This window comes from Sciurus carolinensis, chromosome 8 (assembly GCF_902686445.1).
Source record: "Sciurus carolinensis chromosome 8, mSciCar1.2, whole genome shotgun sequence".
Classification (NCBI taxonomy): Eukaryota; Metazoa; Chordata; class Mammalia; order Rodentia; family Sciuridae; genus Sciurus; species Sciurus carolinensis.
In genome coordinates, this window is record NC_062220.1 from 145,308,679 (window position 1) to 145,323,035 (window position 14,357).

At 52.1% G+C, this 14,357-nt stretch overlaps 2 protein-coding genes across 2 annotated transcripts in view; one reads left to right on the forward strand and one right to left on the reverse strand.

Annotated features, from left to right (window-relative positions):
* Positions 1-7,037, forward strand: part of Atxn2 (ataxin 2) — a 115,448-nt gene extending 108,411 nt beyond the window's left edge. Inside the window, 5 exon segments of the mRNA XM_047561421.1 lie at positions 548-775; positions 1,697-1,771; positions 2,919-3,087; positions 3,920-4,831; positions 5,666-7,037. Of these exon segments, the coding sequence (XP_047417377.1) occupies positions 548-775; positions 1,697-1,771; positions 2,919-3,087; positions 3,920-3,948 (501 nt within the window). The 3' untranslated portion in view covers positions 3,949-4,831; positions 5,666-7,037.
* A 391-nt stretch (positions 7,038-7,428) lies between these two features.
* Sh2b3 (SH2B adaptor protein 3) overlaps positions 7,429-14,357 on the reverse strand; it is a 30,381-nt gene continuing 23,452 nt past the window's right edge. The window contains 6 exon segments of the mRNA XM_047561430.1: positions 7,429-8,568; positions 8,673-8,844; positions 8,928-9,142; positions 9,231-9,325; positions 9,402-9,493; positions 9,574-9,675. Of these exon segments, the coding sequence (XP_047417386.1) occupies positions 8,273-8,568; positions 8,673-8,844; positions 8,928-9,142; positions 9,231-9,325; positions 9,402-9,493; positions 9,574-9,675 (972 nt within the window). The 3' untranslated portion in view covers positions 7,429-8,272.

The window sequence follows — 14,357 nt, forward strand, 5'->3', positions numbered from 1 at the left end:
GTACTTTCTTAGGGTTGGGCAAGATACGAGGACCACAGGATCAGAACAGCATAGCCACTAGCATACTGTGTACCTGTGGGGTAGGGGTGGGAATATGGTGTGACTGAGGTGATTAGATAAGCTTTGAAAACCTATTAATGCTAAAATATTTAGTTTAATATAAAGTTCATAATTAACATAAATTCATATTTGCTTGGGACTTTATTTCATTCCTAAAGTTTACATGATGAAATGTTTTTCCTGTTAGCTTCTTTAGTCATGTCTGTGAATGGAGGCAGTTAGGGGTCTCTTTGACATCTGTCAGCTCCCTCTGCTTGATTGGGGACTTGTAACTCTCAGCCTGAGAGTTGGACTTCAGCACTCCATAAAGGAACGTCTCTGGGCAGGAGGCACCACACATCCTCCATGTTCTGTCCCTGGTCTTTGCCATACTCTCACCTCACATGTGCCCAGGAAAGTTTTCAGGTGTAAAGCAAAACTCTTTGTGTGGTCCTTAATCTCTTCTCGTTAAAGAAGTTTTTCTCACATTTTTCCCGTTGCTTTGCAGCACCATCAGCACCAGGCCGCCCAGGCTCTCCATCTGGCCAGTCCACAGCAACAGTCAGCCCTTTACCACGCGGGGCTCGCACCAACCCCACCTTCCATGACACCTGCCTCCAATACGCAGTCGCCACAGAATAGTTTCCCAGCAGCACAACAGACCGTCTTTACAATCCATCCTTCTCATGTTCAGCCGGCATATACCAATCCACCCCACATGGCCCATGTACCTCAGGTAATCCAGCATTAGCCTACTTCCTGTGAAGATGGAGTAGGATGTGGTGGTTCTCAGATAAGCAGCAAAGAGCCAGAAGCTCTCGAAGCTAGGAAACCCTGTGTGTGGTGCCATTTGCCTGTCTTCTTTTCCTACTCAGTACACGTGATCTGGCCTTCAGTTAAATGTTGGTGTGGTTATGTAATGGGATCAGTGAAGTTGCTTACTTACTGGTCAGTCCTTTAACGTTTCCCAACTGAGACCTTAAAAATACATTTCTTTGACTCTGAAATGTACCCAGTCCTTTCCTCCCTGTGTCTGCTTTGCTAACGTCTCTTTTTAGCTTCACTCCTATATATATATATGTGTGTGTGTGTGTGTGTGTGTGTGTGTGCATATATATACACACCCCTCCACACATACACACGGAAACCTGGCAGGGTTGGAAGGCCTTCACAGATTCTCAGCTGAGTCAGCTTGAATGTTAGTTGTATGAGTTCCAAAGAAATCTTTCCAGTTGGTTTTCCTGGTTATCCCTCCATCTGCTTTGATCATGTGTTGTACTTCTTGAGAGAGCTTGGCCTTGTACTTTGGTGCAATGTAAGTAGAAGCCGGAAATACCCAGTTGTCCTGTTTTTCTTAAAGAGCAGCCCTGGAAGTACTTTGGAGCACCTCCAGCGTAAGCTTCCAAAGGTTGAAAGGTGTGGTTGCCGTCTGCCTCAGCTGATGACAGAGGTCCAGTGCAGGCCTGTGCCAAGTTGGATTGTCATGAGGAGAAGGAACTGTGCTGCATTTGGGCTCTAGTGCTGTCCTGGAGGCCTTCCCTGGAGCTGTTGAGGGTGACCTGGCTGTATTAGGTGTCTCTGCTATGTTAATAACAGAGCTCTCTTAGGTGGGCCTCGCAAGACCCCATCTCACTGAATTCCATTTCCTGCTAAATAGTGTGCCAGTGAGGCTCTGGCAAGGTGTGGGCTAGAGATCGGACACAGTTGGAGCTCTCTCTCAGAATGCTACCTTGTAACCAGTAGTCCACAGCGGGAGAGTTTTGGACTCCCTCACCCTGTAGAGTTCAGGTTCTGTAGTACAGTGCATACTGCAGTTGATTTGTTCCTGATAGTGGGGAGGGAGCTGGTTTGCTCAGTGTGGGTCAGAGCGCTTTGGTGGAATCAGCTTCATGAGAACTGGGGTCCTGCAGGTGGCTAGCAGAGGATGGTGGCTAAATAGGTATGCGAACTCAGATGTTAGTTGGGGTTCCCGAAACCCTCACTTGTTGCTCTTGTGCAGACAGTAAAAAGGTTAATGCAGTGATGCCCAAATATGCCATGGGCCTATTTGAATATGTGAGCTAAACTGCATTTCATTAGAGAATTATGGTTTAGAACAGTGCACAGTCTGTGGGAGACAGGAAATGAGGGCTCTTCCTGGCCCCGCTAACCCCCTGCAGAGCTGGGGTCCGGCTGTTTGGGCTAAAATCTCCTTTCCAACTTGAACTTGCTATCATTTGGTACAGAAGACACTGGGCTGGCCCAGATAGTTTCAGATGACTCCTTCCCATCGCACTGGAGCCATTACCTGCAGCCACCGCCTCCTCCTCCTCCATCAGCGTACCTTTTAGAGAGTAAAGGGAGCCCAAGAATTCCTTCTCCCTGCCTGGTGAGCAGGCCACAGCAGAGGGGGAGGGGCGGGTGAGGAGAGGGCCAGGACGCCCTTATGATGGCATCTGACGTCCTGCTTATCAGGTAGCAATCTGCTTTCCTATTTGAAAGGAATGTTCTCTGTAAAATACCTTCAGTCCCCACAAGGACACCTGATTCTGAAGCACCATTGTGTCTCATGTAATAGTAAGTTGAGAAAGCTGCCCTTGGGTCAGGCCTGCTCTTTGTGAAGACCTTGCCCCACACACAGATTCAGTGATGAGAAACATTGGCAACCAGGTCATTGCAGCCCTGACACTGACTCAGCTTACATGGTGCCTGCTCCCCCAGCCCTGCAGGATCTGTCAAAAGGTGAACAGGGAGTGTCCCCAGAGGAAAAAGAAAAAAAGGGGCCCTGAGGCCCACCCTTGCCCTTTCCTGAGTGTCCCAGCCCAGTGAAAGGAACACAGTTGACATGTTGTTTAAGCCGGAGATGTTGCCTGTATGCGTAAAAGAGCTCTCTGTTTCAGGCTCATGTACAGTCAGGAATGGTTCCTTCTCATCCAACTGCCCATGCGCCAATGATGCTAATGACGACACAGCCACCCGGCGGTCCCCAGGCCGCCCTCGCTCAAAGTGCACTACAGCCCATTCCAGTCTCGACAACAGCGCATTTCCCCTATATGACGCACCCTTCAGGTGAGGCGTGTGTGTGCAGGGGCCGCCGGGGCACCCCAAGCATTCTGCTCGCACAGGTTGAATGGCAGGCAGGGCCAGCGCTTCTAGCCCCGCACTTGAGAATAGCAAGACCCGTCCAGATGTGCACAGGAGGGACTGTGATGATCAGTCAGTGTCAGGGCCTAAGGCTCCCAGGAGCCGAGTCTGTGTGTGTTCTGATGGTATACAGGATTTGGCTTGACGAGAAGCAGCAGTAGCAGCATTCCGGGTAGCTGATGCATGCCTAGGACTCAGTTGGCCTTCCTTGTTATGACAGGCTGGACAGGGCAGTGTGTTCCTTCCTGAGTCCCAACAGGCTGACATGTGGGGGGTTATTACCATGGCAGAGTTTGATTGTAGTGTGGAGACCACTGATGAGCAAGTGCTGTGTGCGGACTGGTTTGAGTGTAGCAGCAGCGCCAGCCTATGCCCAGGCGGGGGAGGATACCCGCGATTGTGCTCTGGTGCTGGGTGGCTGCCATGGCGACATTTCAGTCTCACCTGTCACTCTGAAAGCAATACTGTGCTTGGCTAAGATTTGGGGAGGGGTATGTTAAGGCCTTTTCTCCTGCCCCTGAGTAGCAGGTCTTCTGGGAGTTCTATCTGAAGTGGTTTTATGTCTGACTGGTTTGTTTCTACTCACCCACCACCCACCCCTCCCCACCTTGGTGCAGATGGGAGGGGGCAAGTGAATAAATTTTGAGTCCTATTCAGCTAGCACAAGGATAGTTCACAGGATAGTGCTGCAGAGGCACTAGGCTGATGTGCAGTGTTGCCAGTGTTCTGTTTAAATATTCACTTTTCTTTTTTACAGTACAAGCCCACCACCAACAGCAGTTGTAAGGCTGCCCTGGAGGAACCGAAAGGCCAAATTCCTTCCTCCCTTCTTCTGCTTCTACCAACTGGAAGCACAGAAAACTAGAATTTCATTTATTTTGTTTTTAAAAATATATGTTGATTTCTTGTAACATCCAATAGGAATGCTAACAGTTCACTTGCAGTGGAAGATATTTGGACCGAGTAGAGGCATTTAGGAACTTGTGGGCTGTTCCATAATTCCATATGCTGTTTCCAAGTCCCGCAAGTACCCCAGCTCTGCTTGCCAAAACTGGAAGTTATTTATTTTTTAATGGCCCTCAAAAGTCATGAACACATCAGCTAGCAAAAGAAGTAACAAGAGTGATTCTTGCTGCTATTACTGCTAAAAAAAGAAAAAAAGAAAAAAAAAAAAGGAAAAAATCAAGACTTGGAACACCCTTTTACTAAACTTGACAAAGGTTCGATAAATTCTTAACCGTCAAACTGACGGATTATTATTTATAAATCAAGTTTGATGAGGTGATCACTGTCTACAGTGGTTCAACTTTTAAGTTAAGGGAAAAAACTTTTACTTTGTAGATAATATAAAATAAAAACTTAAAAAAAAATTAAAAAATAAAAAAAGTTTTAAAAACTGATATCAAGTTAGTGTGTGTTTGTCTAAGCTACTTCGTGTGCTATAGGAAACTGGCTGTCGAGGCAGCTCAGTGATGCTTTAACATTCTGGAAGGTAGTGACTGTCAATCACTTTTCTTCTTCACCTTTAGTTTTGGTTCAAGGTATCTCTAGAAAATGACAAGACTGAGATATTCTCTTTGGTGGATTAGCAGTCGGCTTCAGAAGGAGGAAGGCTGGCCAGAGTTTGGGCAGCACTGAAAGTCCACATCCTCAAGCTGGCGCTGATTCTGTAAGCTTCCTTTTTCGTATCTCCAGAACCAAAATGCGCATTTGTTAGTCAGAAGCTATTCCAATTTAGGCATCTGTTTTACCGGTAGGGGGCAGGAGACAGTTTTTTTTTTCCTTTTTCTTTTTCTTTTAAATGCAATGAAACTGAGCATGGTGGGGCCCATCTATAATCCCAGAGACTTGGGGCTGAGGCTAGAAGATAACAAGTTTGAGGCTAACCTGGACAACTGCAGCTTAGATCCTGTCTTAAAATTTAATAAGGTTGGAGTTGTAGTTCAGAGGTAGAGCATTCCTGTAGTTGTTAGCTTGTGGGAGGAAAAGGGGTAAAAAAGCAAGTATCTGAGCAAGGATAAAGATTATAATAGAGAACTTAGTCTTAATAGAGCCTTTAGACATTATGGCAATCAAGATTCTGAAAACTTTTTAATTCATATATAGCAACTTGTACATTATAGCAAAATTTGCATTATTCAAGAATAAGTTACTTGTACAGTACATAAACAATACATAAGGTTTTCCAAATGCCTTCTGCCTATAATGATACAAGATGAATTCGCTCTTTATCACTATGTGCTGCTTATTCCAACCAAACTCTGGACGTCTTGAAGTGTGTCCTTGTTAAAAGGCAGTGGATAATATACTTTGAAGATGTTAGTGCTAACATGATATTTGCAATAAAGACTTAGCCCTGAATAAAAAGCATGAGGGAATCTCAGGCAACCCTCAGGGAAAGGAGTGCAAGGCCTTGATTTAAGTTAAGAAACTGTTATGTAAAAATAGTGTTTTCTGGCCCAAGATTTTAATGATTGCTATTCCTTTTTCCTACACGGTCCAGAATGATCAAAGGCAGAAGATTTATACCAGATAAAGCCATATGGATTGCTGGTCTAAAATTCAAGGCAGGTTAGTTGACTTAATTCTTTGGTGCTGGTGACTGTTAGTATGGAAAAGTTCAGTAGTCAGGTGAAGAAAGCTTGGCGCTGGGAGCTGTCGAGTGATACTCGGGGTCCACACATATGGCTAACTGGACGAATTCTGCCACTTAAGTGTCCAGTTCGGTGCTCAGAGCTTTGCTCTTAGTTGCTGATGTGGCCTCAGCTGCCAGTGAGGACTGGCAGGAGGGAAGTGTGAACTGTGGTAGACTATCTGTAGCCAGCAGGGTACCTGCCCCACACTGGTGAGAGCACCTACCTTGGGGACAACTGTTCCCCTTCAGCCAGCTGGACCTGCTCTAGCAGAAAGGTATTGGGTTAGTGTCACTTTTTCCAGGGCCATGAAGGAACTTTTTGTCAGAATATATATGAGCTGTCCTGTAACGTGGACAGTTAGGAAGCAGTCTGGGGATTGGTGACTTTCAGTTTTCAGGTATAGACCTGGCATGCCTCTTAGTGCTACCTGAGAGACGTGTGCTGAGAAACTGCTGAGAAGCGAGTGTCCCTAGCTGGAGGATGTTTGAACTTGTGCCTGGAAGGAGGGCATTTACTTGGTTGACTGTCCACCTTTCCCCTACAGAGAGGAGAAAAATGTGGATCGTTGACCAATCAGAATTGCCTTTGTCTTTTAAAAAAGAAATCCAGACCCCCTATGCCCCCCCAGAGAAACCTGCTTATAGAAAATAAAGACCAACATCCGTAAAAATGGACCAGGGGTGGGTGTGGTGGTGCTTGCCTGTGATCCCAATATCTTGGGACGTGAGGCAGGAGGAGGATTACAAGTCCAAGTAAGTTAACAAGTCCAAGACCAGCCTCAGCAACTTAGTAGGGCCCTGTTTCCAAATAAAAATTGAAAAGGACTGGGAACGTAGCTCGGTGGTAAAGAACCCCTGGGTTCAATCCCCAGTATTCAAACCAACATACAAAATGGACCCCAGATCTGGATCTGCTCTATGATCCATGAACTCACCAGTAGAGTTTTCAGATTGTATGGAGGTGGCTACTTCCCCAACCCCCTGAAATCCCCAGAATAGCCTAGAAGTGAAAGTTTGATCTCTGGAGTAGAGAATGACTAGAGTGAAGAGACCACACCTTCCCCCCATAAGGCAGGCAGTACTGTTTGGGGCTGAGGTTTCATGTCACTTCCGATTGATGCATCTGGGAATGTTAAGCTGTGCTAAACTCCTGTTTCCTAGATGCCACTGGTGGCAGCACTGAATGGCTCTGCTAGCCTTCAGGCACTAGCACTGCCGCCCCCCTTGTTTATGAGCCTTCACATGGAAGGTTCTGGGCAGAGCCAGCCCCTGTGGATGTTCACTTGTGAAAGGCAAGTACAGACGGAGGTTAGACTTCAGGGCCTCCCTGAGGGTAGAGACTGTCTGCCTGTGGGTGCTGGGACACACATGCTTCATCAGATGAAGCAGCCACCAGCTGGAACAGAATGCTGACTGTGGGCTGTAGAAGGATTTGCTCATCAGCTGTGGCACCAGATTCCTAGCTTCCATTTTGGCTCAGAAAGGAGCCTAAGGCCAATTTATGGGATAATTTATAATTCAGTAATAAGTCATTGGGGGCTCTGAGCCAGCCTTTCAGAGGAGTATTTACTAGAAAGGGTCCAGAAGCCCACCTTCCCCCCCCCCCCCCCCCCCCCCCCCCCCCCCCCCAGGTAATTGAACTCTCCATGAAGCTGCTGTAAACCGGAATCCAGTTTATTTATAAGGCACCAGGTTTGAACTGTTCCTTGCCACCCTACTTCAGGAATGGCCTGAACTTCCCTGAAAGGGTGACACACTTCCCTTCTGTCCTGAGGACACCAGGCTGGCTCCAACCATGAGCATGACAAGCAGGTTTTGCAGAGCTGTCCCTGGGTGCTACTTGAAACAGTGCAATGCAGTAATAAGCAAGGGTTTAGTTTTGAAACCTGAATCCTTTAAAAAAATTCATCTGAGGTAAAAATGTTTAAAATCGTTTGACGTTTAGCTTGCCTCTGACAGAGCTTTTGTCCTAAAGCTGAGAGTAGAAGCAGGAGTAGGAGTGGTCACCTGTGGCATGGACATGGGGACCTGCCACAGGATTTTACATTACAATGTGAAAATCCAGGGCTTGTTAGTGTTTTGGGCTTCCTGATGACACCCCCACCCCCAGTAGAAAGTCTGTCAGCTGCGACAGTGTCAGTGAAAAAGAGAACAAGTCCCCACTGCCAGCTCCAGCCCTCACCCCGGCTCCTCTGAGTGACGGTCCTGGTCTCAGGGACCCAAGGCAAGAGCTAGCAGCATCTGTGGACAAGAACTACCCCCATAAACAATAAGGAGTAAGCCAGGTGATGGACGGAACTCACCGGAGGCCCTTTAACAGGCCTAATAGAAGGGTCACATCCAAACTGGAAAGAGCAGTGGACAGTGTCCCTTAAATCTCTCTCTGGAAGGAAGGAAAGATCATTACATTCACAAGGCCACATTTCTGCTTGTGCTCCTGGGTCAGCTGTGGGGTCCTGGAGCCCTTGCTGTCCGTCAGAGAGGCGTATACTGGTTGTCTATGGCCCGCAGGTGGCTCCGGGAGGACGAGTCCATTTCATAGTCTGAGTCCCGGGCTCGATTCACAGGCTCAGGCTCCAAATGTCGCAGGCTGTTGGCCAGTTCTTCAGGCGAAGGCACCAGGTGGAAGATCTGCTCAGGGGGTGATGATCGGCCTGGGAGGCCCTCTGGACCGAACCCCCTGGGACAACCAGAAGAGCTGAGGTGGGGAAGTCCCAGCTCTGAATCCCAGCAAGGGAGGGAGAAAGGGAAGAGGACAGTGTTGCTGGAACCTAGGAAGGACCGAGAGAGAGAGACCATGCTGTCAGAACACAGCCACACCTGCACGGCTCCCCATGCCAGCCACCCCCTTCAGCAAAGGGCCTCGGTGTCATACCTGGTGGCTGGGAGACGACTACCACGTAGCTGGACAGCCGGACGTCACAGGCAGCGCCGCACTCCAGTGGGATAGGTGAGCGCTGGAAATGGTGCAGCATGTCCACCACCGAAGGGAAGTGCAGGTGTTGCACTCGGCACTGGCCCCGCTCCGTGAGCGACAGGCGCAGGTGCTGCAGGAAAGGAAGGCAGGCTTGCAAGGCCCCCGGGCTCCAGGGAGGGTTGTTAGCACGGCCCCCGCTGCCCCGCCCCCTACCTTGGCTCTGCCCTGGAAGTTGAACGTGAGCACATACTCCCCACGCCGGGACTCGCTCTGCCGCACCAGGAACACGCCGTGGGCAGCAGGACCCTGCAGCTGCACCAGCTCGGCCGCCTGCACTCTGGAGATGGGGCCGTGGAACCAGGGGTAGCAAGACAGGAAGTGATCCGTTTTCTGGCAGACTGGGTCCAGCAGTCCCCCAGGAGAAGCACCTGATAATAGAAGATGGTTTGATGGTGACCCCGTGTGGGTGCCACACATTACGTGTGCCATGAGGAGGTGAGCCTGACCCCCGCTCACCGTGGTTTAAGGAATCTGTGCTTCCCCTCGGAGAGCTGGACGGGCCAGGCTCTGGGACAGTGGAAAGGTGCGGCTCCGCATCTGTGCTCTCCAGCCTGCCAGAGAAGAGGCCATGCTTAAGGACCTGGTGGGTCTGGGTGGGCAGGTGGGCTGCGCAGGGGCGGGCCTCACCCTGGGCCTGCGCTCTCCTGGAGCTCGGCCATCCACGAGTTCAGCTGCTGCTCATCTCCCACCTCAAAGATGATGTCTGTCCGGTCCTTCACCTGGCAGAGAAGAAGGGGATAGCTGTGTAGGCCCAAGACGTGACTCATGGACCCCCCAGTGTGGAAGCCCCGGCACTCACCTTTAGCACAAAAGTGTAGAGGTTGTCTGGCATTTCGAGGCGCGTGCACTGCCGGACCTCCTGGATGCTGGAGCAGGCTGTCTGGAGCTTGGGCTTTGAGCTCTAGGAGAGCAAGAGGGGGCGATCAAGCCCCTGACGTCCCCCTCCCCTGGGCCAGCCTGTTGCTCCCACCACCAGGTAGCTCCACTGAGACGCTAACTCCTCTGCTGTCCAGACACCTATGACTGCTCCGACATCCTTTCCCTCGCCCCTGGTAGTCAGAGCTCTGCCCACTCTCATTGTGCAACACCCCAATGGGGAAGACTTAGTACGGCCACCCCAAATGAAGGTGGGAGAGGCCACCTTCCAGCCCTGACAGAGGTGGGCTCCAGGGGCCTGCCCTCTAGCCAGCCTCTTGTGGGGTTTCCTCAGAAGGGAGAGCCCCCTCCCCGCCTCTGCTTCCTCCTAAATTGTTTCCCCAGGGTCATGAAGAAGAGGGGAAAGGAGCTGGAGCTGCCTGGCTTCTGCAAGGGCCAGGAGACAGCCAGGTGCTCCTGGAAAACACCATAGCCCCTGCCAAACCAGCAGCAGAGGGTAGGGGTGGCAAGAAGCCAGGCTCAAAGCTAAGTTCCTGGTACCAGGGGAGCCACCAAGAAGTGCTGGAGGAGTCCACCCAAACCACATGCCTTTATAGGCAGACACCAGGCAACTCTGAGAACAGGACTGTGGCCAGTGGGAGGTTAAAGGGGTGCTGATGGAAAGTGGGTAGCAGGGCTGGCCAAGTTCTGACTCCTAGTCCTGCTCCTGGTCTCAGCAGGTGAGAGTAGCGACCCTAGGGCTTACTGCTACAAGGGAGGGACAGTGACTAGAAGCCACCCATCTAGTAGTCCCACACCCATGTGACCAGCATCACTGGGACTTTTGTACCCCCTGCTCCCAAACCAGGTCAGGACAGGGTGGTGATGCCTCACCAGAAGCAAAGAGGGGGCGTCTGTTCTAGCTGTTTTCACAGCAGGCTACCTCTTCCTTAGACCCTCCTTTTCCTGTCTTCCACATTTGTAAGGCATTGATGCACACGGTCTCCCCAACACACACCCTCCCCTCCCCACTGGCTCCCCAACTTCAGGGTTGCTGGAGGAAGTAGGCCAGGCCCAGCAGGGAACAGCCTTGGTCTTCCTTTCAGTTCCGCTCTGGGCCCAGGCTCCTGTGAGCTGGTTTCATTCTGACAGGGCCTCCCTCCCAGCTCCGCCCCAGGGACTGAGGAACTGCTGAGCAGGCAGGCCAGGGAAGAGGATTCCCCCTCTTCGCCCACGCAGCCCTGCCTGCTGACTGGTTCTTCCCCGACTCCCTGCACAGCCCTGAGAGAGAGAGAACGCAGGCCTGCTGAAGGTCAGCGCCAGTGTGTCAGCATCAAGATGCCTGACCTGCAGCACGTCACTGATGGGCAGCATCAGCACCATTTCGGGTGTTTGTGGTGTGAGCAGTACAGTGGCACCCACCACATCCTGCTGATCTGCTGCTGGGGAGCACGTGCCACATCCAGAGAGCTGGTCTCTGTTACAGCCCATCCAGGATGAAGGACCCACAGCTTTCTTTGCTGACTGCTAGGAAGCTTGAAGTGACGGCTGCGACACTGGTCCAATAGTCAGGCTTGTGTTTCTGCCACTACCTTCCTCCTGGACTTACCGTCTGGTTTTGGGGGTCCAGCCCTGCCCCTGACGCTTCCTGTACAAGGGCTGGAGTTGTGTCAACTCTAAGGCGGCTCTCTTTGGAACCACTGTGTAACAGGGTGAGCCAGTGAAAGGCTCAACTGGGAGTTAGGGGTGCAGCTCTGCACCGCCCTGGGTTCAGTCCCCAGCACTGCATGAAGAAAAAAAAGTGGCAGGGGATGGGTAGCTGGCTTGACTCCTCACCAGCTGTTGTCAGGTTTCCAGGCAGGAGGGTCCAGCCCACTCAAGCCCATAACAGGACCCCCAGCATAACAGCTTCCCAAGTGGCCCAGGTGCTTGGGCTCCTGCATGGAAACATACGCCTGCCTACCGGCTCCTGGGATGAAGGGAAGATAAACGTAGTGGGTATTAAAGTAAAACGGCTCTCACTGTGACTGCAGTCAACACGACGCACTGGTTAGAACTCGGGTTTTGAAAACATCACAAGGTGCTGCGACACAGACTGTGAACCAAGTTCCATGTGCTTCTAGAGATGGCCCAGCCCTGGCTCTGGGTTTGTCATGTTTAAGAAGGGCAGAGGCACACCCGTGCCCCAATTCCCTGCGACCAAAGGATCCCTCTTCCTCCCGCAGTGGCCGGGGCCCCTGGCCTGCCCAGAGCAGCACAGCAATGCTGGAGGCAGACCCTTCGTCACTCTGCTGCCACCTGGAAGCTATCTTCAGGAAAGGATTCCTGTCCACCAAGGGACAGGGCAGCACAGAGCTGCCTTGGCACCTTCCAGAGGCTTCCACCATACAGGTTGCCCTCCATTCTACTACGTCCCCACAGCTACCTTGAATGAGGTCTGTCAAGCAGCTGGGGGCACAGCATGTCCAGGACTGGGCCTACTGCCCACATTAAGATGTGGACGTCCAAAGGAGCAGGCCTGCTAGTCCCCCCTCCACAGGAAGGGAGTGGTTGAAGGTGGCACCTAATCCACGCCCAAGTGGCCCTTCACCACTGCCAAGCTTCCCAGCCACTGAAAGCTGGGCCCTACAGCAGGCCACATCCAGTGACTGCCTCGGGGAGGGACCTCTTGCCCACTGGGGTCCCTAGGCCACACCAGTCCACTGCCACTCGCGGTCCTAGGGCTGCTGAGCCGTCCCTTAGGATAGGAAACAGAACGGCCCCAGAGTCAGGCCACCAGCCTCGCTCTCCCACTCCCCACCTCTGAGAACGGGGCATGGTGCCCTCTGGAGCCTGAGCTTCCTTTCAGTAACGGACAGTAAGCAGGTCCTGCTGACCCAGGAGTCAGGAGGGGTTGAGAAGTAGTCTCAAAGACAATTCCATACCCCAGTGTTAACGATGCCCGAGTCGCCACCCCACACAGAGTCTGGAATGGATGCTTCCCAGATGAATAAATGGCAAGCTGTCCCAGGAAGTACTCAATCCAGCCTTACTGCTTGGGATCGAAAAGCGATCTAAGGAATAAAATAACCTTTCGGGTCCCAGTTTGTCTCTGAGCTTCCCATCAGCCAAGGCAACTCCCGAGAGTTGATGGTGGTTTACATGTGGAATCAGGTGACACAGTAGACCATTAAAGGCTCTGAGAAGTCCAGCAGAACCTGGGCATTCCCAAGACTTTGGCCTCTCTGGTAGACCTTATTGTTACCTCACGGTATCGGGGTCAAGGTGAAGAAGTCTTTATCCTACTTCCTGAACAAGTTTCCTTAGCTAGTCTCTGGGGTGGACAGCATGGAAACAGCCTGAGGTGAAGCCCACCCCGATTCCTCCTCAGAAACCCCCAGGTCTGCACGAACACCACACAGCATCCTCCTTGCCCCATGGTCTGAGTCAGCCAGTCCTAGGCCTGAGTCCCTGAGCTGCCTTTTGGAGGGATGGACACTCCCCCTTGCCTTGTCTCCACTTCAGCAACAGGCTAACAATGCCTCTGCCCTCTGGTGAGAATCTGGCCATCAGCCAGGAGAAACAGGGCTGCAGAGAGGACACAAGCTAAACAGCTCTGCGTGGGCAGCTGCACCAACACTCCGCTGCCTTCCCACCTTCAGGTTGCAGCCAGGCACAAAGTAAGTGGCTGTTTGCTGGACACTCTGCCAAACGGACGAGGTGGAGCAAAAGCAAGGCCCAGAGGCCTGAAGCACAGGCCGTGGGAGGACAGAGCTGTCATGCCCCTCTTTGCGCACCTACGCAGGTCGGACTGCCCACCAGTGACTGCCAGAATGAGAGTCACAGGCCAGCGACATGAGAAGATGCAGCAGGACCAAAGAGCGGGAATGTTCCAGAGTCAAGGAATCCTTGGTATCAATTAGCTAGATTCCTGTAGGAGAAAACTCTCCCCCTGCCCTGGGCCATCTTGTGTCTGGAGCTCATGGGACCCTCTGGTGGCCTTAGCTGTTTGATCCCCCATCACAAAGGAAAGGGAGGCTGGCCCAGACATCCAGGGTGCGCCCTCCTCTCCCTGTCTCCTGTGGACACTTGCCCGAGGCCCACTAGCTGTGACCTTGGCAGCTCACCCAGCTGCCCCCGCAGCCACACCACCCTTGCTACTCCTGAAACAGACCAGGACACTCAGGGCTGTTACTCCTGTCGTCCCCTACCTGCGTCTTCACTACCCAGGGCTCAGCTCGGTGTCACCGTGCACTGCTTGCTGCCTCACCCCAACTGGCCACCTGCGCTGGCGCTCGTTCCACTTGTGAGCTTTCCCGGCATCCTCAGCACTGAGACCTGAGCCCGGTAGGTGGTTCCTGCTCAGTTTCGTTTCTGCAGCACAGGTTCAGCACGAGCCTTGGTTTGTCAAGCATCTTGGGTGCTGCAGATCAGTGGGACACAGGTGTGGCACTACTGTGACAGGCTCGCCCAGGTGAGGACTACAACTGAGTGATGGGCAGGTGAGGAGAGGGGCCCGCTGGGCTGAGAGGAAGGCTCAGGCCCACGGCCCCTGCCCACAATCAGGGCTAAGCCCACCTTGCAGGTAGGTGGAGCCAGGGCGCTGACCTCAGGTGCCCAGCCCCACACATGGCACCTGGCATCTGGCTGTCCCCTGCCACCAGGGACTGCTGTGTGAGGCCCTGCCTGAGCCACACTGCTCATCAGCAGAGAAAATCTCCCAACACCCAGGCACGGCTGCAGTCTCCA